This window comes from Metschnikowia bicuspidata (assembly GCF_001664035.1).
Source record: "Metschnikowia bicuspidata var. bicuspidata NRRL YB-4993 chromosome Unknown METBIscaffold_1, whole genome shotgun sequence".
Lineage (NCBI taxonomy): Eukaryota > Fungi > Ascomycota > Pichiomycetes > Serinales > Metschnikowiaceae > Metschnikowia > Metschnikowia bicuspidata.
The window spans coordinates 3353550-3378963 of NW_017387731.1; the positions used below are offsets into that span (position 1 = coordinate 3353550).

Below are 25414 nucleotides of genomic sequence, written 5' to 3' on the forward strand. Positions count from 1 at the left end.
ACAACTCATTGTAATATCTGTAGGAGAAGTGAATGGGAACATAGTATTAAAATCAACAGAATTATATAAAGAATAAGTAGTATATAATAACAGACCTAAGTTTCAAGAAATTAAAACCCTTGAATATTGAAATCCTAAGTCTATCAATGCATCAGATGTGAACTTTATTCAAGCGCTAATTATTTATTTTACGACGCTGCAAATCATCGTAGAGATATCATAAAATGCCTCAACTTAAGTGGGCTTTATAGTCATATTATCTAAAGAGCTGTAATACGGCATGAATGAAACATAATTTCTGAAGGGAACCTAGATTTTGAAAATTTCAAATTTATTTTTAATTTGAAATATTTGGTTTGCGTGGTAATAAATGGGATATAAAAGTTACGGTCTATCCTTTTTAGTGACATATCCAACAGTTTGGTATGGTATACCATTGTCGATATGCCATTGACAGTACCATTTATATACTTACAGTTTAAGATGATTGTAATTCCGTTGATTTTTATTGGAACTGATTGATGTGCAACCTGGTAATGGGTGGGATAAAATAAGTCAGAAATCCTAATATATCGTTTTGATGACATATTCAACTCCTTTTTTTGCCGTTCGGTTGTGCATGCCTTTCGCTAAATTAAAAAAAAAAAATACAAATTAGAGAAAAAGGTCACGATAAACACTGGTATCTTGTTAGAATTGAGAATATTTGTCTCTGGTTCTTTTCTTTCTAAAAAGACCTCCAGCCTTTGTAAAATACTACCAATATCTAAAAGCCCTAGCTTTAGACTTACAGGCTGCGCTTTCAAGAAAGTGCTTGCATGCCAAACCTCTACTGTTTTTGGATTTTCAAAAAACGTTTCATGACGAATATTCAATGCGTTGTTCAAGGCGACTGTAGGATCCAATGGTGGACAGCCAGTAAAACTACATTTCTCGCCATCAGGTTGATAATACCTGTCTGATCTCAAGTTGCAAATAACCACGAGAATAGAAAGAACAGGAAAGAGCTGCCGAATATAACAGTTGTGAGTAACCACATTTTCTGGCCACTCTCATCAATTGGGTAAGTGTCAAAAACCAATCCGGCACTATACTTACCTTTCTTTAACACAGTAAAATACACCAAGCACTCAGTGAACATGTATAGAGTTTGATGTCTTTGGCTTCATGAAAAAGAGGCAAGATACCACGACAAGAACAGATGCCTTTGCTTGCATCTGCTGTTGTCCATACATTGTCATATATGTTTGGTCGGTATGTCTAGAACTAGCAGCTAGTAGAGCACAAACTATTATTTTTAGTTGTGGCTGGAGCTTTTGAAGTTGTGAATATACATCCTATTGCAGCCTGTACCCACGCCTTATGACAGGTGATTTGAAAATAGCCCTTCATGGCGCTTTTTGGCTACACGGTGCTAAGCTGCAATATTCTATGTGTATTAAAAATTGACGAATGCCAATTGGCTATCGTTATCATGGATTTGAACCGAGTGCCGGTGCATTTACAAGTTCTTGGTTCATTGCGGCCCCATGATACTGATCTGAAAGCTCCCTCACCGAAATATACAGAGTGAGGAGCTGAATCTCTTCTAGGTTCTCATTGCAAGTCTGTATTCGCTAAATCTGCGCCTCAGTGTAGGTGTCTGATCAGATGGTCAACAATTCTCTTCCTTGGTGGGGCACACAACCGCAAGCAAAAGGATAAGCAATACCTAGGCTTCTAATGCAGTGGACCATATTCTCACACATCTGAGGAAATAAGAGGTAGTAGCCTTTGTCCCGGGTTTTTGGCTCAAGGTGACTTGGTTTTAGAGCTGGATGCGAATGCATGCTTTGTTGCCTCTAGTATATCAATCTTGTTTTGACGGCAATTGGTCAAGGTAGCTTTAATGAGCACATTCAATGTAGAATGTGGCTCTGGATATTGTCTCACAGATCAAAAGATTGTAAGAGGAGAATATTTCTCTTGCTGCTTTATTTGGAATGTGGACTTTCATCCCCAAAATCTCAACTATAACAATATTCCAAGGAGTGCTCCCCTGTGCCGAATTTATAAGTGACCAATACCAGTACACAAGTACACATGATATGGCCCCATCCTTAATCTGTGAGATGGTAGTCTTTGTGAACCAAACCATTTAGAAATGCTGCTACTTTCATTTATTCCATTTACACTTCTCAAGGAACAGCAAGCGAGTAGAAAATATTGCTTCTATTCGTAACGAAAATAAGCGGACAGACTTAAGACATTTTCGATTGTTCTGGGTGTAGCCATACTTACAATCAGGCCTCAGACTGGATATACTCTCCCAAGCTATAATATCCTATATAGTACTCAAGGTTGCGGGAAAGATCGAAAACCAACTCAACACAGATTTCACGGAGTTGCAATATTGCATACATTGAGGTTCTAGTCTCTTGATCAAATCCACTTACAAGCCTCAAATACATAAACATCAATTGCTCGGTCTTGGTCTATGTTGATATGACGTACTTATGCTTGATGCGGAAGACTTCCCTTGCCTCAGATTCAAAATCTATAGAGTCCCCCTCAGGGATGACATCACTTGCTATTCTGGCACGAATATTATGTTAATTAAATCCTTTTTTCACTGCAATTCGAATCTTCTTCGGCACATCGCTAAACTCACTTACCTGCCACGGACAATATGTTGCTGGACATGTCGCGTGATCGGCTTTTCTCATCATTCAAATCTCCAGCACCAAGTTGTAACAAGCGAGAGTACAATGTAACCAATCTCTTGAAGGCTAATAAAATTATGATATTGTTGAGCTTGATATTTGGTGAGGATGAGGCCGCTTAAAGTCTATTACTTAAAAATCAGGTGAAGGGTTCAAATCTACCGCTGAAAAGTCAGGTTTTAGTCCTTAACCCTAGATTGGTGTAAAAACGAGTCAAGGTAAATCATTTTTTAAATGGATTCAGAGGCCTTTTGGAGAATTACCAAGTAATGAATTGTCAGGATGTACCCAAAAATTCGAAAGCAAATGCAAATCCTGCTTTAATTTCAGAAACGGCCGTATGAGCATAAAGCTTCGACAAACAAAAGGCATATGTTGAATATAAATCTTAACAAGATTTCTCTTGCCCGTGAGGCTGTATTCCTTTTGAATGCAATTTTTGAAATCCGTGCTCATGAGCTGTCAAGTATGTCAAGCTCATAAATACAACTAACAAGTTTAAGGCTCCTTAGTCAATTCCAACATCAAACCCAGCATGTCCAGTCCTTTATTAGAAGTCCAATAACAAACACACACTGTACCACGAGCTGTTGAATTCCGCCCCAAACACACAACATCTCAAGTCTCATGCTCTTTATTATATGTCTAATACTAAGCACACCCAGGTAAACTTTCAATGATATCCAGCTTACAATTACAACATTTCCAGTGTAGTGCATCTTGAAGAGCGAAAATACCGTCAAGCTACTTCTGCAAAAATTCTCAATTTGTTTATATGCTGAGTCTTTGGCTAGGGGAAAGTAGTTCTGGAATTCGGTGTTCTATCTTTATGTTTCAGGACTCATAATTTTGTCAGCCCCACTCTACCCAAGTCTCTGATTTGAACACTAAAACTGCTGCTTTCCAGCTCAAAGAGTACGCCATTATCCCGAGTGTACCTCTACTTTAGCGACTGAGCTTTTTGAAGCAACCAAATCCCAGTCCATCCACGCCATCCTTTTGAGTTCGGACCAGCAAACTGTAATTTTTTAATGTTTTTAATAAAAGTAAGCGAATTCTTAGATCTCGGTGTTCTAAATGCGGATCTGTCAACTTCGCAGCAAACAGTTCTGGGTCTTTTGGAAATGATCACTTCTTTGCCAATTTAAAAATGAGCTTCCACAATTTATTATTTCGCATTTCACTGAATTCCCCTATTTCTGGAGTATCTCTGGTTTCTGAAAAAGCCATATGAAACAGAATTTGTGGTAGCCTCCCACGCAGCCAAGTACTTAAAAAGGCTTACCTTGAAACACAGCAGAAAAAAGTAGCGCACTGCTGGATATCAACTGATAATAGGCAAAAATGTGAGTCCTATCATTTTATATACATATAGACGCCCCCCAAAAGCGGGTCTAATCGAAATCTAGAAAAACATACATATATGTGGAAGCAGGCAAGAAGCACAGTCTTTGCTCTAGCTTCTGATCTCATTTAAACAACTGCAGAATCTCCAATTTTATAGTACATACAAGTAAATACCTTCCTCTGTTACAAAAAACAATCCAAAGGGAACATCAGGGTACAGGACCATTTTTTGCAAAGAAATCCAGCTGAACCAATACGCAACTTGCAAATACCGAATCTACGACTTCAACCTCAAACATCGATTTTTCGCATCCATGCCCTCGCACCATTTTCCGCCATATAACAAAGTACATGAGCATCGAAGCGCTATCTAATACTAAGGCAGCACCAAGCACGCTCCGAAAATGCCAAGTGACCATAGAGCCGCCCCTGAAAACCCCAAAAGGCGTCTCTCAGATACAGGCCGTGATGCCGGCCTCGAACCCAGGCGAAAAACAGCAAATAATACGCCTGTTCCACCGGAGACAGCGCGCAACGACATACAATTGCACCCGTTGCTTCGAGACATAGTTTCGATCCCCAAAGCAAAAAACCCCCTCCGCCCCAATGCCCGCCCGGCTTTTGATGCCGCGTCGCTCAATCCATACATTGACCAAGCTGCTTTTTCCAAGCAGGCCCACCGTGCGCGGCCGCTTGAATTGAATCCAAAGGGCAAATACATCGAAAAGGGCGAACATCTTCGTGCCCAGCAGCGAGAAAAAGAGAGGCTAGAGGCCGAGCGCCGCGAAAAAGAAGCAAAAGGCATTCTTCCCGATATCAACATCCAGGAAGACCTCTTCCGGCCGCAGATGCCTCCGCCTGTGGAGTGGTGGGACAGGCCGTATCTTCGAGGACGCCTGTACCAGGAATTTCACGACAGCGGGTCCAAATTTGTGCTCGATAGTGAGACCGCGCCCGTGACCAGCTATGTCCAGCACCCTGTGCCCATAGAGGCGCCCTGGAAGCGGACGGCGAGTGACGACAAAACACACCTCTTCTTGACCAAAGACGAAATGAAACGCAAAAGACGGAACGAGCGGCAGGCCCGGCACCGAGAAATGCAAGACCGCATCAAGCTTGGGCTCGAGCCGCCGCCACCGCCCAAAGTGAAGCTCTCGAACTTGATGAACGTGCTCACAAACGAGGCCATCCAGGACCCCACGGGCGTGGAGATGAAAGTGCGCCAGGACGTCCAGGAGCGTTTTGAAAAGCACATGGAGGAGAACGAGCAGCGCAAATTGACTCCCGAGCAAAAGGCGAAAAAGCGGCAGCTCCAGCAGGAAAAGGAACTCAGCAAGGGCTACCATACGGCTGTGTACAAGGTCAGCGATCTCAGCGACGGCCAGCACTTTTTCAAGGTAGACATGAACGCCAAGCAGCTTGGGCTTGTGGGCATAGTCCTCGTCAATCCCAGGTTCAGTCTTGTGATTGCCGAGGGCTCGGCGAAAAGCGTCAAGTTCTTCAAGAAGCTCATGACACGGCGCATCAAGTGGCAGGAACTGAACAACGGGCTCGATCTACGTGACAACAAATGCATGCTTGTGTGGGAAGGCGAGCTACGCGAGCTTTCGTTCCAGAAGTGGTCGCCCATGTATACGAAAGACGACGAGGAAGCGTACCGGGTGCTTGATAAATTCGGGCACGAAAACTACTGGCGTGAGGCGTTTCAGATGTGAAAGACGCGGCTGGAAATAAGTGCTTATCAGTGGGATTTCTTGTGATCGGCGTAGCATGAAATGTCACGGCCGAAAGTATCGGTAGTGCATTGCAAGCCTTTGTACGACAATGTATTTTGGCGCAAACAACGTGGACCAGGGCCGGGCTTTTCACTTGTTTATTTGGGTATTTCTGGCATATTGTGTGAACGGAATACGTTCTAACTTTTTGGTATTGAAAGCTACCATGTTTGTGAGTCTTGAATGCAAGATATAGAGCAAATTAGCGTTCTTCGTCCACGATTCAGCTATTTCGGATGTACCGTCGGATTTCAAGCAGTTAGAATTTGATTTGAAGCAGGGTTTACTATCGTTAGTGCTCACATCTATATTACCGAACTTCACATACCAAGACCACATTCGCATTTATTTAAATCTACCGGTGGCTACTGAAATTGTGCGACTCCATAATAACACCAAGACATAAGAAATCATACGCAAATCCCCCGATGCGATCACCAGACCCAGTCGCCAGACCAAAAAAGACCAAGGCCCCAAAATCAGATGCTGATAGTAATTTCTGGTTTTTCCCGGGATGATGGATTTGGCAACAGGCCTCTTCCAATAGAAAGCCGACGTCACGTCGCACCGCTACCCCGGATTCGGCACGTTGCATACACCCGTGCATCCCGGGTCGGCGAATATCTTCCATCACCAGATCCATCTGCCCTGTTACCAGTTTACATTTATCAAATATGGGTGCAGCTTACACGATCTTCGGCAAACAAGTCCAACCATACATCGTAAGTTGAGTGCTACCACCAAAAGCTCATTTCCAGAAGATGGCGTCGTTTTGTGCGCCTCTTGTCTGGGGCTTCTCTTTGCTACTAACATTCTAGCTTTCTCTCTTGACCTTGGGATCTGTGGCTGCAATTGCAGCCTGGCCACGTTCTGCGTCCGCCGAGAAGCCAGCTGCTGTAGCAGCTCCAGCTGCAAGCCAAGATGACGATTTCGATCTCGAGAAACTCATCAGGTATGTTCATTTCAAACTTCTTGATTCCGTAGCAACAGTCTCCATTGATACTAACCCGACAGTGACTTCACCAAGGAAGAGAGCAAATAAAGCACTCTTCAGGCAATTATTTAATTGTGCGTAGAGGACCCATTAACGGGTTTGGGTGAATAACAATACACATCATACCTTACAGATCGCCACCGTAGAAAGCCTTGAACAGTTAACAAAGTAGCTGAAAATTGCGTCGCCAGAGGCGCAACGGGAGAAGACAAATTTCAAGCACCATCAGTAAGGGGAAACGGAAACACAAACCCACTTTTGCTCGTTTGAGTCAGAAGTCTGTGGCATTGGAAAATGCCGCCCAGACTAGTGATTCTGGTCAAAACCAATTTTTCTTACGCAGCCTGAACAAATGTCAAGCAAGAATCGACCAAAACCAAAGACGGGTTAGGAATATTGTGCTTTATTATCCAATGTTCTACGTTGGGATCTACGTTGACCTGAGGAGGTGTACCGTTAGCCCATTGTTTAAGTGCTCAAATTGCTTTTCTGGAGCATTTATCTTCCAAATAACATCCCACATATCCCAATCAAGAGTTCACCACAACAACCGAGCTAATTAGGAAGTAAGTAAAGCTTTGATGCCGGAAAGCCGACTCCGGTATCAAAGCCTGTACACGAGGAGTGAGCAAATGGATCACAGTCATCCACCTACCAGTAGAACTAATCAAAGAGCATATTGGGATTCCTTTGCCTGACAGCCATTGGACAAGACTTCCATAATCACAGATGGGACTTTACACTCCACCAACGTTAATATATATAAAACTCGGGAAGATTAGAGTAGCCAGTTGTCTTTTTTGCGAGGCTTCCGGCATGCTCTGGTCTCATATCCCAAAGTGCAGAATTGACGAAGAATAAACAGCCCCGAATTCACGAAAGGAGGTGGCAGCATAGCTTTCAAACGTTCATCCTTTTTTTCTTTTTTTTCTTTATTCCATCTACTGCCTCTCTCTAATGTATGTTCCCTCATGGCCATGCCAGACCTAAGAAGCAGAAGAAATAAAAAGGACACTTCCCTTTCAGACCATACGAACGGCCCTATTCCAGACGCAAGACTGCCTAAGCGGGCGAGAAAACCTCTCTGCATATCAACAATTGTCTTTCCTGATTCGGAGCTACAGCATTAAGCCCTAACAGGCTCAGTGCCACACGTCTCAGACACGCGACATTGGCATCCCAGTCTGTGCCCGACATTAGAGGTCCCTTTTCGCCATGCGCGTTCCGCCTCCGAAGCGCAGGACGCGACGGTTTTGGGGATTTCTGGTCACGATACAAAACACGGTAGTGGAAGTGGTTTTTGCCTCTGGAAAAACCACAGCAGCTCCAGGAAAAGCAAGACCAAATTCAAAGCACACTCATGCAGAAACGAAGCGTGCTTCCTCACTCACACTGGCTCTTGGCAGCGTCTGTGTTGCCCGGCCCGGCGCGTCTATACGTGTATGACGCGCGTCGGCAACGCGCTGCGTGTCGCGGCGTCGCGCGCTCATCCTCTTTTCATCCTTTTTCTCAGCACTTGTTATCATTTGTAAGCCACGCGTCCCTGGTATATAACTGCGGTGCTCGCCTCCCGTTTCTTAGCCGCCTACTTTTCCTTTTTTCCTTGACCATCTTTTTTTATACCTCGCAAAATGTTTGTTTTCAAAAGAGACGGCCACAAGGAGCCCGTGCGCTTCGACAAGATCACCGCCAGAATCCAAAGATTATGTTACGGCCTTGACACTGACCACGTGGATGCCGTGGCAGTCACGCAAAGAGTCATTTCCGGCGTGTATCAAGGAGTCAACACGATAGAATTGGACAACTTAGCCGCCGAGACCGCCGCGTACATGACCACGATCCACCCTGACTACGCAATTTTGGCCGCCAGAATCGCAGTGTCCAATTTGCACAAACAAACGACAAAACAGTTTTCGCTGGTGCTGAAGATTTTGTACGAGTACATCAACCCGAAGACCGACCAGCACTCGCCCATGATCTCGAAGGAGACGTACGACATTATCTGTGAGAATGCCGACGAGCTCAACTCCGCCATTGTGTACGATCGCGACTTCAACTACAACTTCTTCGGATTCAAGACTTTAGAGCGGTCGTATTTGCTCAAGGTGAACGGGCATGTCGCGGAGAGGCCGCAGCACTTGCTCATGCGTGTCGCGGTGGGCATCCACGGCAGGGACATCCCACGCGTCATCGAGACATACAACATGATGTCGCAGCGCTACTTCACGCACGGCTCCCCCACGCTTTTCAACGCAGGCACGCCAAGCCCCCAGATGTCTTCGTGTTTCCTCGTCGCTATGAAGGACGACTCCATTGACGGCATCTACGACACCTTGAAGACCTGCGCCTTGATCTCCAAATCGGCTGGAGGTATTGGCTTGCATATCCACAACATCAGATCTACCGGCGCCTACATCGCTGGTACCAACGGAACGTCCAATGGTATCATTCCTATGGTGCGTGTCTTCAACAACACCGCACGTTATGTCGACCAGGGAGGTAACAAGAGACCTGGCGCCTTTGCCCTTTATTTGGAGCCATGGCACGCAGACATCTTCGACTTTATCGACATCAGAAAGAACCACGGTAAGGAAGAAAACAGAGCCAGGGACTTGTTCCCCGCGCTTTGGATCCCGGACTTGTTCATGAAGAGAGTCGAGCTGAACGGCGACTGGACCTTGTTCTCTCCAAACGAAGCCCCTGGTTTGCCTGAGTGCTACGGTGACGAGTTCGAGGCCTTGTACGAAAAGTACGAGAGAGAGGGCCGTGGTAGATCCACCGTGAAGGCACAGAAGCTCTGGTACGCCATCTTGGAAGCCCAAACGGAAACCGGCACTCCATTCATGTTGTACAAGGACGCGTGCAACGAGAAGACCAACCAAAAGAACTTGGGTATGATCAAGTCTTCTAACTTGTGTTGCGAGATTGTCGAGTACTCTGCGCCCGACGAGGTTGCTGTGTGTAACTTGGCGTCTATTGCCTTGCCCTCCTTTGTGGAGAAAAACTCCACGTCCGTGTGGTACAACTTCGAAAAGTTGCACGACGTCGCCAAGGTTGTGACCAGAAACTTGAACAGAATCATCGACCGCAACTTCTATCCCGTCGAGGAGGCCAGAAGATCCAACATGAGAAACAGGCCAATTGCGCTTGGTGTGCAGGGTCTTGCCGATGCGTTCATGGCCTTGAGATTGCCTTTCGACTCCCAGGAGGCCAGGGAGTTGAACATCCAGATTTTCGAGACCATCTATCACGCTGCAGTCGAGTCTTCTATCGAGCTTGCAGCGGAAGAAGGTCCTTACGAGACTTACCAAGGCTCGCCAGCTTCTAAGGGCTTGTTGCAGTACGACTTGTGGGACAGAAAGCCCACTGAGTTGTGGGACTGGGACACGTTGAAGCAGAACTTGGCCAAACACGGGCTCAGAAACTCGTTGCTTGTGGCACCAATGCCAACTGCCTCCACGTCGCAGATCTTGGGAAATAACGAGTGTTTCGAGCCCTACACCTCCAATATCTACTCAAGAAGAGTGCTTGCGGGCGAGTTCCAGATTGTCAACTCGCATATGTTGAAGGACTTGGTTGACTTGGGTCTCTGGAATGACTCCATGAAGAACAACATCATTGCTAACAATGGCTCGATCCAGTCCTTGCCCAACATTCCTGATGACATCAAGGCCTTGTACAAGACTGTGTGGGAAATCTCGCAAAAGCACATTATCGACATGGCTGCCGACAGAGCTGCCTTCATTGACCAGTCCCAGTCTTTGAACATCCACATCAAGGACCCCACAATGGGCAAGTTGACCTCCATGCACTTTTACGGCTGGAAAAAGGGATTGAAGACTGGTATGTATTACTTGAGAACGCAGGCCGCTGCCGCTGCTATCCAGTTCACTGTTGACCAGAACTCCGTGACTGCTGCTGGTAAGACTGTCGCCACTTTGGATAAGTTGAACCAGAGAAAGTACGTTGCCAAGGCTACCGGCAGAAGCGGGTCTTCCACGCCTGTTCCTGGCGAGCTGCCACGCAGTGTCTCTACTGAACCTTCCTCATTGGAGAACTCTGTTCAGCAATTGAAGATCTCAGATGCTGGCAACACGCAGCCCGAGACAGCAAAGGAGGAAGCACCGAAGCCCGCTGAAGAGAATGCGGAAGACGCTGATCTCGAGAGCGACATCTACAGCTCACAAGTCATCGCTTGTGCCATTGACAACCCAGAGTCATGCACTATGTGTTCGGGCTAAATTTTTTTAATGGGGATTTTTGTATAGGAATCGAGTTTTAATGTTTAACAGGACTGTAAATATCACAGAACGTGAACGATTTGCGCAATAGCACTCAAGCAGCAGAAGTATACATGAGAGCTACTGTTGCCAAAAAAACTCATGCAAAAAAAATCTTACATGGACCACTTTAACTTGAGGCGTGATGACTACTTTGTCCTGCCCATTTTTGCTTTTGGTATTTGCCATGAGTTTTGAGTACGGGTTAAAATCGCCAGCCCTGCAATTAAGATATCGATTGCTTCGACACCCCTTGTGTGTCTTCCATCTGCTTCGGAATGGTCCGTGCGACCGGCCCGGGACCGGCGAAAAAATCGGCAGAAACAAAACAGGTGAAAAAAAATATGTCAAAAATAGTTTCACAATACTAACGACGCTGCATGAGCGCTAATGATTGTCTCTCCCCAAGACGTCTCTCGCTTTACCGACCCGAATTTCAAATTGATAGTATTCTGTTATTTGTCAAATACTTTGAATCTGGTCTTACTATATCAAATCTGACACAGACCATAACAATCGCAGTTCTTCTCTCTCCTGGAAATGCCTTTCGATCTGGCGCATGCACGTCATCCCCCGCACGCCTTAAAGTAGCCGCAGCGTCTGCATATCATCGCATATATATTCGAAACGCCGTTTGGTTGCGCTCCTTCCAGTAGACCTTCCAGAGCCGTGCATGAAGCTGGCTCACATCGGCATTTCGGGCCCGTGGCTCTCATACCTAATGAGACAGCAATCCTAATAATCTGGGTTCCCCATCTTGTCTCGATGTGGAGAGCACCTGCCATTCATGACCAAGCAATGTGAGGCCACTCAAAATAATATTTTGCTGTACTCTGTACACCCCTGGCGCAAAGCCTTGTTTTTATCAGTGTGTGAGTACGAAGAGATGAGTTATGCATCTCAAGACGGCATTCTGTCCACGTCAAAACCCGAAGGGGATTTTGGGGTGTTGCCAAGAAATTTGCATATGCAAGCCTGTCTCACGCAAAAGATCACGTGTAGACACAACTGTTGATCGTGCAATAATAGCGTGCTCTTTATCGATAAAACATTCCGCATGGCCGCGCGGACTATTCCATTCATGTATCCTTGTACCTAAAGATGTATTGAAATATACCCCTCACGAGAAAAAGAGCAAGCGTATATTTCCTCACCAGAAATTCGCAAGGACAGCCTGCAGACCATGCCTTCATTTTGCAAACCCTTCTGTCTTCTCGGTAAACCTGATTGGGCGGCTCTCGTAATCATGGGTGTGCATGGGCCTGGGTGCTGTGCATGAGGCGCCGCATGTATGCGGCCATACAGTGATACGCTAGAATTCGTCCTGATAAGAAACAATCACAGGTGAACGGCTCCAACCTTGTTTGGTCTGCCAGAGGTATATTAGCCTTCAAGATCCTGGGCGGGCCCTGGATCGTGCTTTTCTCTTGTAGATTTCTGCTTCTCACATCTGTAGGTCTCGAGTCTTTGGTTTACCCATCTTCTTGGATCTTACTCGTGCTCATATATAAAGATGGAGAAACTCAAGAGTATCATCTCTCACGAGAGAACATACCACGAGGAAAAAAGAGTTTCTAGCGATGGTGATGAGATCAACGAGGAAGGTCTTACGGTGGTGAAGTCGGCTGAATTTGACCCCGTCACCTCCGCCCTCGAAGAAAAACTTGTGCATGATGAGTATGCTGGTATTCATATCGAAGATGACTCGCCTTACCCCGAAGTTAGAGCTTCAGTGCCTTCGACAGACGACCCTAGTCTTGTTCAAAACACTATCCGTGTGTGGATTATTGGTTTCATCATGACCACCTTGGGCTGTGGTATGAATACTTTGTTCGCTTTCCATAGTCCATCTTTTTCCATCACCACTTACGTCACGTCTATCTTGGCGTATCCTGCTGGTAGACTCTGGGAAAAGACCGTTCCAAACTGGAAAATCTTTGGGTGCCCTTTGAACCCAGGGCCCTTCAACTTGAAAGAACATGCCATCATCACCATCATGGGTTCCGTTTCTTTTGGTGGAGGTGCTGCTTATGCCACCGACATCCTTACTGCGCAAAACAAGTTTTACAACTCTGACTTCGGTGTTGGCTTTGCCATTTGCGCCATTCTTTCCACACAAGTGATTGGGTTTTCGCTTGCCGGTTTGTCCCGGAAGGTTTTGGTCGATTCTCCGGGCGCCATTTGGCCAGCCAACTTGGTCACAACCACATTCTTGACCAACATGCATCTCAACGAAAACCACCCGGCGAACGGGTGGAAGATCTCCAGATTTGCCTTTTTCTCCATCGTCTTTTCTGCGTACTTCTTCTGGAACTTCTTGCCTAACTACATGTTCACTGCGTTGTCCTATTTTGCATGGCCCACGTGGATTGCGCCCAACAACGTGCCTCTTAACCAGGTTTTTGGGGCTTCCACGGGCTTGGGCTTGATGCCCATCACTTTTGACTGGAACCAGATCGCGGGTTACATTGGATCGCCCTTGATTCCTCCAGCAGGAACCATCATCACGATTTTCTCGTCCATTGTGTTGATTTTCTGGATCGTGGTCCCCGCTGTCTACTACACAAACACTTGGTACTCGAAGTACTTGCCATTGTCTTCCTCTGGCTCTTACGACAGATATCAAAACACCTATAACGTTTCCAAAATCATCGACACTACGACATTGACTTTTGACGAGGCTTCATACAAGGCCTACTCTCCGTTGTTTATATCGTCCACTTTTGCAATCTCCTACGGATTGTCATTTGCATCCATCATCGCCACCTTGGTTCATACTGTTTGCTTCCACGGCACTGAAATTGTCCAGCAGTTCAAGCAGAAAGAGAAGCCTGACGTGCACTTGCGTTTGATGAGAGCAAATTACAAGAACATCCCAGAGTGGTGGTACGGAATCGTGTTCCTCATGTCGTTCGCAATTTCCATCGTGACCATCAGATACTGGAACACCGAGATGCCAGTTTGGAGTTTGATTGTTGCGCTTCTTATCGCTTTGCTTTTCTTGTTGCCCGTGGGTATCATTTACGCCAAAACCAACATTGCGGTCGGTTTGAACGTCCTCACTGAGTTTATTATTGGGTACATGGTTCCGGGCAAGCCTTTGGCCATGATGTTTTTCAAGACTTTCGGATACATCACCAACAATCAGGCAGTGACATTTGCGCAGGACATGAAATTGGGCCACTACTTGAAAATTGACCCCAGATTGTTGTTCTGGGCTCAACTTTTCGCTACCATCTGGGGATCTTTGGTGCAGATTGGTGTCATGAGATGGGCCTACGGTGCTATTGACGGTTTGTGTGATTCAGACCAAAAAAACAATTACACTTGTCCTAACGGTAGGGTCTTTTTCAATGCTTCGCTTATTTGGGGTGCCATTGGGCCAGAGAGAACATTCGGCCCTGGCTCCATCTACCACGGTGCGCTCTTCTTTTTCCTCCTTGGGTTGTTGCCATTCTTCAACTGTTTGATCTTGAGAAAATGGCCCAACTCCAAGATCAGATGGTTGAATTGGCCTGTATTCTTCTCTGGAACAGGTTACATTCCTCCAGCAACACCATACAATTATGCCACATACTGTATGGTCGGCATGACTGCCAGTGTCTTCATCAAGAAGAGATTCACTCAGTGGTACTTCAAGTACAACTACTCGCTCTCCGCTGGTTTGGACATTGGCCTTGCCTACTCATCTTTGATTATTTTCTTGTGCTTGAACTTGACTAACACCAACTTCCCTAGCTGGTGGGGAAACAACGTCATTGACACCGTTGACTATAATGGCGAGACTTGGTCAAATCAGCTCGCCGACGGCGAGTTTTTCGGACCTACCACTTGGTAAGCTCATGCCTGATTTATAACTTGTATATTTGAATGTAAATGATTTAATGAGCCATCGGAGCAGATAAGATATGCTGCAGTGTTAAAAGGTATTTACGCATCCATCGCAATGCTGCCATCCAGTCATCTTAGGCTTCAACAAAAAGTACGTTGATCACGCCCTCTGATCCTCAACAAAATGATATATATATCCTGTGGTACATCGGCTTGGAAGCAATGAGCTCTCTTTCCTCTGCAAGCTCCTGTTTTAAGAGATCCAAGTCCAAGTCTCTCCGACCTGTATCGATATCAAGATCCCTCGCTCTGATGTAGAAGCCCCAATTCCTCTTCCAAATCTTGTGACCGAGATATAACACCAAAATGACAAATACCGACAAGTACGTCTCAAAAAAATCGTATGCGTTGGGGGCCTGCCCGATTGGAAACAACGCAATCCAGAACTGGGCAATGATGATAACCACGTTTGCAACAACACCATAGTAGGAACCCAAAAGACCAGCTTGGGACGTGTATGCGAGTTCGTCGGTGCCTCTCCCTCTAACAGCGAGACCCCTTCTGAAGCGAATGTGGCACATACAAATAGAGCCCCAGGTGAACAAAGAAGACAAACCAGAAAGAACCAACAACCAGTCGAAAACAACGCCCTGTTTGCCCGAAGCCGAGGAGAAACTCATCAAGCCAACAGTCAAATGAACTAAAATGGCAATTAAAGGTCTTCCTCTCTTGTCGATGTAGGCAAGGCACTTTGGAGCCTGACCTGCATTAGCCAAAGCCACCAACGTTCTGGAGCAGCCAAAAACAGAAGCATTGCCAACGGACAAGACCGAAATCATAATCACCACGTTCATCACTGAGGGCAATCCTGAGATGCCGGCATTTCGAATAGCGATTACAAAAGGTGAGTAGCGTGCAGTTCCGTCTGACGCTTGGAGCTCAGTACTGTCGTAGGGTACGAGCATACCCACCAATATCAAAGACACAATGTAAAACAAAGTGATTCTCCAAAACACCTGCCTGATGGCTTTGGGCATGCTCTTTCTTGGGTTTGCGGTTTCTGCCGCTGCCAACCCAATCAACTCTGTGCCACTGAAAGCAAAGGCGGCCGTGACAAAAACAGAGCATAAACCCTTGAACCCGTTGTTGAAAGCCCCCGGATCGTACCAATACTTGGCGCCAATGTATCCACCTTCAGGCCCACCGCCACAAACGAGAACTATTCCCAATATGATAAAGCCGCTAACGGCAAGCACTTTGACGGCGGAAAACACAAACTCGGCCTCGCCGTATCCGCGTACACCAAAAAAATTGATGGCAACAATAAGCACGTAGAAAATGGCCACATACGCCGCTGAGTTTGTTTCTTCGTCCCAATATTGCACTGTGATTGCGGCTGCAATTAACTCCAATGGCATAACAAACAAAAAGCCCAAAGCATAAAGCCAAGCCATTGCAAAGCCCCAGGAGGGGTCAATAAATCTGGTATTGTATGTCACAAATGCCCCGGACACCGGGAAAGTCACTGCTAATTCACCCAAAGAATGAACCGTAGCGTAAATCATGGTACCAATTAGAATGTACGCGATCAAGACAGAAGCGGGGCCTCCATTTTTTAGTACCGTTCCCGAACCAATGAATAAGCCTGTTCCAATAGAGCCTCCAATAGATATCATCTGTAAGTGTCTTCCTTTCAAGGCCCTGCTCAACGGTGCTTTTGCTGTGGCACGGGCCGTCTGTTCCACTTCAGAAAGATCCGAGTCTTCCTCCAGATCTTCTGTCTCAAGTCTCCTAAAACCGTCAATAAAAGCTTCCCACTTTGTCGTGGGCTCATTGTCAGCTTCAGAAACACCAATTATAATATCCCCCTTCTTGTCCATGGAGACCTGTTCTGTTGAACTGATGTAGACATTATTCTTCTCCATGATTCTATTATTGAAGATTTTGTATTGCCTCGTATAGTTTTGGAATAGCAACAAGCAAATCAAACCAGCAAAAGCTGGCCATTTTCTACTTCGGAAAAGCTTATCTAGATACAAGTGTTTGCGTCCAGACATTGGGACTTTTTGTCCGAAAGATAAGCTCATATTATCTTATCTAGCATGCTGCAGCCCTGTATGGGCGTTTATGCGAAGCCATGACAGATAGACACATTCCGTTAAAACTATACTGAAACCCAGAATTTTACAAAGAAATTTATGCGAGGAATACGGCGGCTGTTGTATTTCTCTATTATATGACAGTGGCAAATGCTCATTTCTTATCGTTGAAGCTGATCTTAAAATTGTGTGTATAGCCGTGAGAATGGGACGAATCTAAGATTGACAAATACCTCTTTGACCTGTTTGATCCTGTTCCTGCTTGCTTCAGATTTAACACCAGCAGAATTCCGCTCCGTGCTTACAAAAGCAATGTGTTGATTGGCATAATTTGCTCTGTGCTTTTATCAGTTTGAATTGCGCTACAGGAATATGCATGAAAGACTCTGCACTGAGATGAGGTGTAGGAGTGGCACGCTTAAAGATGTACTTTTACAGTCGTACATCGCAACTTTCTTGGCTGCATCCATACATCTTTGCCACATTCTCTCAATGTCTTCATCTTGCTGTCATATCCGCTCGCTGTGGCATATTTAGTAAAGACTTGCAAATAATTGAATGTTTAAAAAAAACAGTGGCAAATTGCGGTTTGTGCCAAAAAAGTTCAATAATTCTTTTTTCGGGAAAATAAATGTTTATATGAATGCAACTATTTAAAGAGGCACAAATATAGTTACAATACTTCTTGAGGAGTTTGCAACATTGGACTGAAAATTATTTCTGCCAAGGTTGGTTGGGCGGCTGTATCTAAAATTTTGTCCCGCGCTTATCTTTAGACATGATAAGATCTGTCTTAAGGTTCGGCATTTAATCACTTCACTTGGAAAAAAAAGGGGGGAGCATGGCCGTTGATCCCAATGCCCCTAAAATTTGTTTGATGTGCTTTCTTTTGGGGCAAAACATAAAAGTCGTTCCAGTAGTTCAAAACCAGTAGATTGTATCCACCATTTAGAACCTAGACAACTGTTTCGGTATTTTATTTCCTAAATACGTCAATATGATTGTCTTCGCAAAAATCATATGAAGTGATCAGACGGCCTCGAGAATCAAACAGGAGACAACATGTGACGAACCAATTCTTTAAAATAATCCTCTTTACCTGGTATCCATGTATGGTTCGGTGATCGCTCCGAATCAGAGAGACAGCTGGGCTTTGGAATCTATGTTTGAGTCCGGTGAGGTAACTGTGTTTTTGACGTGATTGGAAACGTATACTCACATCAATAGAGTTAAGCCTTGGATTGGTTTTGGAAGCTTTCTGCTATACTGTTTGTCGATGCTCAATCCAAAAAAAAAGCTCTCTTTGCTGAATCTTCGAAAGTCAAAGCTTAGAAGCTAGTACGAGAGGGTCTTCGTAGCAGTGAGATCGGTCCTATTGGCCTGAGAAAATTGTCCCTTTGATTCCAGAAAGATACATAGGTGTTATTTGACTGATGGGTGCACATAGATTACACACCTCAGAGACCACAATAGTTGTATTTTAGGAACCCACACTGACTGCCATAAAGGTTATACAACGATGTCATCCAGACGCAAACTGCTTTTGGATCCCGGCATCGTAGTAGAACAGCTGCAGTTAATACTGAGTAAGAATAGGGGTTTTTTCTCAATTAGTCCAGTTGACGCTTCCCTAATAGCTAAACGTTTAGATACATGTCTGAACAATACTAGATATTGCATCTTAGCCGCACCACTCTTGGACTAGGCCCTGTGTGAACATGTCTGCATAGTATGGCTTTTGGCCTTGTTAGTCAACGTACGGAAATACGCGCTTATGCCCTGTATGCCTACCTTATCGTCTCAACACTGCACACAGATGCAGCACGCGTCTAGGGGCCGAAAGACCGTGTGAGCAACTCCTGCTGGTCGACCCGAATCCGACACCCAGATTTATTTCACTCTTCAATAGCCGAGCAGATCCAGGTCTCCTGTAATTTCAAGCAGTATCTAACAAGAAAGAAAAGTCGCATTTGCCGGTTCTCTGCCGTTGCATTCTTAGATGGCGCGCCTTCACGATGAGGCATCAATGAAGGACAGTTGGCGCATCAAAAAACAAAACGTAACCCAAGGAGAGATTAGCCGCCTATCACAACTGAGTTCTAATAACGCAACAAACAATTTCATATTCGGACTCCGGAGGACGCTTTGTACGACAGATATGGATTGTCCCAAGTGACGCGGATTCGCGCAGGACCGGTCTAGTCTTCCTGTCGGATGATCGGGCCTTTTACCTCGACAAGCCAGCCCATTACCAGACATAATTGTTGCCTCGAGGATATCCAAAAGCCCCTCAAGGCCGTCGAATTTGCTGCTTATCATACTAAGCTCTCATTCGGAAACCATCTTTGCCGCTCAGGTGAAATCTCAGACCAATCAGCACACTTGCGACCGAGCACACGGTAAAAGACTCTCATGGGCGAGGCAGATATCGAGATGCATACTATATCTGCGTCTCTCAGTAGACGGCAGTCCAGCTCGCCCACTGGTCTGCTGGGAGAGACTGCTAGCAATTCCCAAGGCAGCATCACTAATTTTGGTGAGACATCTGCACGGAAGGGCGTGAACACGACGCCAGCTTGGTCCAATAACGGCTCCCATAGCGGTGGAAGATTCCGCCTGTTTTTGAACACGCTATGGCAAGGGCCCATTTATGTGAGGGACGAGCCCCCACGGCCGATCCAGGCCTTGAAGCGTCTCGAGGAGCTCCCGCAGAAACTCAAAAGAAACGTCTCCTCGCAGAAACAGCTTGTGGTTCTCGCGTGCTACCTTCTGTTGTGGCTCTTTCTTTGGACAAAAGCCTTGCTCCCTTATCTTGTGTACAGCCCCGTCTCCTCGGACGGGCAAGAAGTGATCTCGCTCACGTGTGGGCAGGCCGACCAGTTGTGGAAAGGAAAGAACGCCGCCTGCGGGCTCGACTCCAAGGCCTGCCGACCACTGTCTGAGGACGTGATCGTGCGGTGCCCTGCGCTCTGCGACCGAGGCAGCTGGCTCTATTCGCTGCGTGCAGTGGGCGCCGACATCGTCAAGTACCGCGGGTATTTCGTCGGCGGTGGCCGGCGAGAACAGCACGACGACACACTCTCGTACCCATACCGGGCGGACTCGTTCCCCTGCGGCGCGGCGGTGCACCTGGGCATCGTGTCGCCGTTTTTCGGGGGCTGTGCCAGAATGTCGTACTCGTCCGGCGCACAAGCCATGTTCAGGGCCACGCCGGGCCATTACGGCGTGTCGGACTCGATCGGCTTCGACTCCGTGTTCCCCTTTTCGTACGTGTTCAGGCCGTTGGCGGCCGCGCCCAGCCACTGCCGCGACCCGCGGCTCCTTGTGTTGCTTGTGAATGTTGTTTTGGGTGGCCCGGTGGTGTACCTTGCGCCGGGCGCGGTGTTTTACTGGACCATGGCCATCGTGGGCTTCTGGACGATAGTCACGGCAACGGACCCGCCCGTGTTGGTGGAGCCCGCGGACCCGCAGCTGTTTTACGAGCTTGTGTCGCTTGGCTTGGAGCGGTTTCTCCCCACGTGCTTCATTTTGTATGTGCTCTGGGTGGCCAGTGTGCGGCGCACGTTCGGCGAGGACCCGCACGACGTTAGCAGGGCGTCGCTGGCAGGCACGCTCTGTGACGGCCGGCCGGCCAGTGGCTGTGTCGGTCTTTCCGGGGAGTCGCCGCTCAGCCGGCTTTTTCTTTGGTACCCGTTGTTCTGGCTCGGCGTGCTCAACAACATCACGTTTGACCGCTTGCCGGTGGACCGGCTCACGTGGCACGACTTGCAGGAGCAGCCGGGCGCGCTTGTCACGGTGATGGTCGTGGCCCTGCTCCTTGTGGGCTGCGTCGTGGCACAGGCGTACTACGTGTGGCTCCTGGGCCGCTTCTGGAGGCTTCTTCTGGTGTACGGCGCCGTGTTCGCGGGCCTCTTTGTCTTGGCCACCTTGCCGGGGCTCACGCTCAGGATCCACCACTACATCTTCGGGCTCGTGTTCATTCCGGGCTGCTCCACACGCGGCCGCACCGCGTACGCGTTCCAGGGCATCCTCCTAGGCCTCTTTCTTTCGGGCGTTGCGCGCTGGGGATACGCGTCCATCGCCGAGACCAACCTCTCGTTGTTGAGGGGCGAGCCGCTGGGCCGGACCGTGAGCCCGCAGATCTCCGGGTTCAGCTCCGGCTCCTTACACTGGCACAACCCCGAGCTACAGGCCCCGGCGGTTTTCGAGGAGCCACGCCCAGCGAAAGTCTCGCTTTTGGTCAACGACGTCGAGCGGTTCCGGGGCGAGTCCAACGGCACCGTGGATATCGCCGGTCTTCTCGAGAACAACGACGAGCTCAGACGGCTTCTTGCAGTCGCGGGCGACACCTCCGAGACGCCGCTCTACTTGCGCTTGGCCGAGTACCTGGAACAGAAACACGCGTTTGGCGACTACACGCGGGCGGCCGTGCTCAAGGTGCCGTCCTTCGAGTTCGAGGCCCCGCCGCCGGGCATCACGTGAACGATGTCTGTACGGACGGGAGTGAAAATGACTCGCGGTGGGGACCCCGGGCTGGCGGCCCGGACCGCGGCCGCAGGGGCGAAACACCCGATTTTCACCTACCTTGGGCCTCGTTCAGCACGGGTGTCTCTGCCAGCAGCAGCCCCGGCGGCTTGGTGCTTCCCCGATGGGCCTAATATGAGCATGGCTATTGCCGAGAGCCAATTTGCACCCAGCCTGAGCGCGGCGCACCCGTGCACCACCCCGCCGCGAGCTCCAGCGGTGCGCCGCGGCGCTCACCATGGCAGCTGGGGCCACCAATACTACTAGTTGTTGGACCACACTACCAGTTGCTGGACCACACCTCAGCCGGCCACATCGCGACACCGCCCGAAACACGCCCCAGCATGAGCGCCCCGCCCGATTCCGGCGAGCTTTTCACCATCAGAAACCAGTTCTACACGGGCCAGCACACCAAAGTGGCGGCCTATGACTGGGCCCTGTTTTCTCCGCAGGCCCAGTTGAAAGTCTACGAGTTCCAGGTGCGGTCCGCGCTTGCGCTTGCGCACGACCCGGCCGCGTTGCTCGGAAAGGGGAGAGCCGCGTTCCCCGAACACCCCGCCTTGCTGGCCGTGTTGCAGGCGTGGAGCGACGTCTCGGCGTCGGGCGTTGACGACGCGTCGTATTTCGCTGCCGTGGGCGACGCGGCGTTCGAGGCCCAGGCCGTCTTGGCGGCGCTCTATTTGGTCAAGTACCGCCAGGACGTGGACGGCGCCATTTCGCTCTTGGCCCGCTTCTCCGCGCGGGGCACGGAAAACGCCTTGGAGTTGGAGCCCCACTTGCTCTTGGTGCAGTTGCACTTGCACAAGGAAAACTTTGCCGAGGCCAGCAGGGTGTACCAGCGATTCCAGACGCTCCCGTTCGACGCGCGCGACGACATCATCTACCATGTGATGGAGAGCTGGATCAACTCCGTCAAGGGCCAGGCGGACAACATCAGCAATGCCTACTACTTCTACGACGAGTTGTTGTCGTCCGATTTCGACGACGACGTGCAGGGCCGCTTCCACAACTTGAGTGCGTTGTTCGTCATGACCTTGCAGTTGAAGCACTTCCCGGAGGCCCAGGAGATCTTGGACCAGGTGGCCGCCTTGGACTACCGAGGAACCGGCGCCGCAAACCTCGTTGCAAACCGCATCACGTACGAGTACTTGACCAACAACGGCGCCAATGTCGTGGCCTTGTTGAAGGAGTTGGCGGCCGCAGACCCTGCGCACCAGCTCTTGACTGATTTCAGGGAGAAGAACGAGAGATTCGACGCGATTGTAGAAAAGTACCTGGTGGCCTGAAGCGCGCCTGGGTTGCAGACATGGCTGAATGAGCCTGTGTCCAGATCTGCTCGGCGGAGGCCCGGTGCCCCGGTATCCCTCTATATGTACTAGCTGCTTGTATGATGTACGCAATTTACTGGCATGCGCTTCCTTGCAAGAAGGCGTTCTGGGCCATCAAACTAGCTGCCCTTTCTAGCTGCAAACTTGGTATGGCTGACTGTATGTTCGTAGCCTGTGGAACTGTCCATTTCACACTACTGTCGTGGAATATGCCTGTGTGTGGCTACATTACATCGGAGTATTTTTGCGTTGGTGGCTGTGTCATCTCCGTCCCCGTGTCCTCTGGAACACTCAACACCATTAGATTTCAGAAAAATGAAATTATAACAGTGTGACACAAAGACTGGTGGCTCCCAGCCGTGCTGGGAATCTTTGATCCAAAAAACCAATCTCCATTACCATTGTTTTCCCGGAGAATTGCCCTATGGACGTCTTTTTATTCCATCTCCTTTCAAAGTAAATCTGCTGGACCTTGCAGCCGATCATCTGTGATTTTCCCTGTTACACTTACAGAATCACGTCTGTGAGTCGATGATTCTCTCTAGAATTCTCCGCTCATGTTGGAGAAATGAGATGCAAGAGCTACAGTGATGTAATCCGACCATGCTAGATTACATGTGAGTGTCCGAGCCTTTCCATTCTTAAACGTCTAAAAGCAGCTTGATTGTTCACTATGATCAAAAGTTGCATAAAATCGCAGAAGTGCTCGTGTAAATTGGATCACTATGCGGGGCAATGAAGCAAGTCCTTGCAACACCGAAAGTCTCGTTTTTCGTCTTGAGGGGAAAACTTCTCTGTGACTATACACAGCGAAACTTGAACACATTGAACAGTACTCGTGTTTTTTTAAAAGAATGGAACGTTATGCTCCAAAACATCTTGAAAGCAGCGATTCAATCGATCAGGCAGAAGGCAGCGAACATCTCTCCGAATTTCCGCAATCCAAATTTGCAGTCTTGTTTAACTGCTTCGATACTGGACATGCAATTTTGACAAGGCATAAAGAAACAAACAAAATGATATATAGTGTATCCGAGTTAAGCGTGTGTGTCCACACAACATCAACTGATTATCTGCGATGTTCAACACTTGACTTGCAAGTCATAGTATAGATCTAGTAAATAAAAACAATGCCCTTTACAGGTTGGAAGAGGACTTTGCCATCGCACGTGACAAGCTCTATTACAAAGCTATTGTATGTGATGCCTAGTCAGAGTCCACCTTGTCACACCCTTCTATTTCTACTTTAAAACAAAAAAAGGAAATCGAAGAAGGCGACTCTTTTGAGATATGGTCAAGCTCCCATGAGCCTTAAATACTGCTCAATGCTTTCATAAAAATAACAGGCCTCGTTTTATATATAAGCTGGCGTCCAGTAATTGGATAAGCCCCATGTGCGTAGATCCAAAATTCTCTTTCAGTACCCAACAAACGAAGCGCATATCTTGTATAGCTTGCATAAGAAGAATCTTGTGTGACAGAACAACTTTGTCTGTTTTCTGAGTCAATCAGAAGGAAGCATGGCTTATGTATACCAACCCTGATGAAAGTTGAAAGGTATCTGAAATTTGCAAAGTTACTAGAAGCCAAGTAGAGAGGCCTGACACGATAGACCAGAAAAAACGATAGATATGCTTGCGGAAGCTTCATTGGCTGATTAATTATCCTGCTCTTTGAGTTTTTTCATGGATTGCTAAAAAGGCTTTTTACTCTCTTGAAAAACATTAGATCAGAATATTCTCTCTACCTTTGCAGTTCTACTTACTCGTTCAAAATAATTAGAATGCGCGGTGCATAGGTTTTATGATATGTACATATTTTTATCATGTCAGTCACTGCAAGATTGAAGGTCATTTCAACCCTTTGGCAATTGCGCCCATCCAAATATTGAGAGAGAACTTTCATAAGGTTTGATGGGCAACACAAACACTCAGAAAAACATGTATATATACATATAATCATTCAGGTCAACAGAGACAGCATATGTAGAGAACACTCATATATGGATAACCTTCAAATGAATATGTAGATATTCCTCAGGAGATTATGTAGAGCACCTTGAAATAAATATGTAGATAACCTTCATACGAATATGTAGATAACCTTCAAATATATATGTAGAGACCCATATAGAGACCCTTAACTACATGTAGAGAATCATGATTTGAACATGTAGAAAACCTTGGCATGGATACGTAGAGAACCCTGATAACATGCAGAGAGCCTAAGCTACATGTAAGAATTTTGACATAGACATGTATACAACCTTGACACAGGCAATTAGAGAACCTTGATAGGAAAATTTAAAAATCCTGATAAAGACATGAAGAGAACCTTGATCACTATGAAATGTTTTATCATGACATCGCTTATACAAGCTGACATGTAGGAAAGACATAGTTCACGCATCCAAGCAGCTCTAATGGCAGATTTTACAAACACATTTGACCGCATCTCTCATATGTATATAAATGAAGTTTTGTATTGATGGGATTTGGATACCCGGCGCTTCGATGCTCCGATTAATGATACCG

At 47.2% G+C, this 25414-nt stretch overlaps 7 protein-coding genes across 7 annotated transcripts; 6 read left to right on the forward strand and 1 right to left on the reverse strand.

Annotated features, from left to right (window-relative positions):
- Positions 1-4585: 4585 nt before the first annotated feature.
- Positions 4586-5755, forward strand: PRP3 (U4/U6-U5 snRNP complex subunit; the record flags this gene model as incomplete). The annotated part of the gene is made up of 1 exon (XM_018854941.1): positions 4586-5755. A coding segment is annotated over one exon (1170 nt), but the record flags the coding sequence as incomplete, so codon positions are not given.
- An 84-nt stretch (positions 5756-5839) lies between these two features.
- Positions 5840-6334, reverse strand: METBIDRAFT_113431 (uncharacterized protein). Its single transcript, XM_018853964.1, has one exon. The coding sequence runs from the start codon at positions 6167-6169 to the stop codon at positions 5915-5917; it is 255 nt and encodes an 84-aa protein (XP_018714290.1). The 5' UTR covers positions 6170-6334; the 3' UTR covers positions 5840-5914.
- Positions 6335-8449: 2115 nt separating this feature from the next.
- On the forward strand, positions 8450-11059 carry RNR1 (ribonucleotide-diphosphate reductase subunit; the record flags this gene model as incomplete). Its single annotated transcript, XM_018856770.1, has 1 exon — positions 8450-11059. The coding sequence occupies one exon, from the start codon at positions 8450-8452 to the stop codon at positions 11057-11059; it is 2610 nt and encodes an 869-aa protein (XP_018714291.1).
- A 1385-nt stretch (positions 11060-12444) lies between these two features.
- On the forward strand, positions 12445-15628 carry OPT1 (oligopeptide transporter; the record flags this gene model as incomplete). Its single annotated transcript, XM_018859254.1, has 2 exons — positions 12445-14681; positions 15566-15628. Exons 1-2 carry the CDS (start codon positions 12612-12614, stop codon positions 15626-15628), a joined length of 2133 nt encoding a protein of 710 aa, XP_018714292.1. The 5' UTR covers positions 12445-12611.
- An 870-nt stretch (positions 15629-16498) lies between these two features.
- Positions 16499-16672, forward strand: METBIDRAFT_24145 (uncharacterized protein; the record flags this gene model as incomplete). Its single annotated transcript, XM_018855275.1, has 1 exon — positions 16499-16672. A coding segment is annotated over one exon (174 nt), but the record flags the coding sequence as incomplete, so codon positions are not given.
- A 2789-nt stretch (positions 16673-19461) lies between these two features.
- On the forward strand, positions 19462-21510 carry METBIDRAFT_37232 (uncharacterized protein; the record flags this gene model as incomplete). The annotated part of the gene is made up of 2 exons (XM_018856842.1): positions 19462-20624; positions 20664-21510. The coding sequence occupies 2 exons, from the start codon at positions 19462-19464 to the stop codon at positions 21508-21510; spliced, it is 2010 nt and encodes a 669-aa protein (XP_018714294.1).
- Positions 21511-21896: 386 nt separating this feature from the next.
- On the forward strand, positions 21897-22838 carry METBIDRAFT_36654 (coatomer subunit epsilon; the record flags this gene model as incomplete). Its single annotated transcript, XM_018856766.1, has 1 exon — positions 21897-22838. One exon carries the CDS (start codon positions 21897-21899, stop codon positions 22836-22838), a length of 942 nt encoding a protein of 313 aa, XP_018714295.1.
- Positions 22839-25414: the final 2576 nt, after the last annotated feature.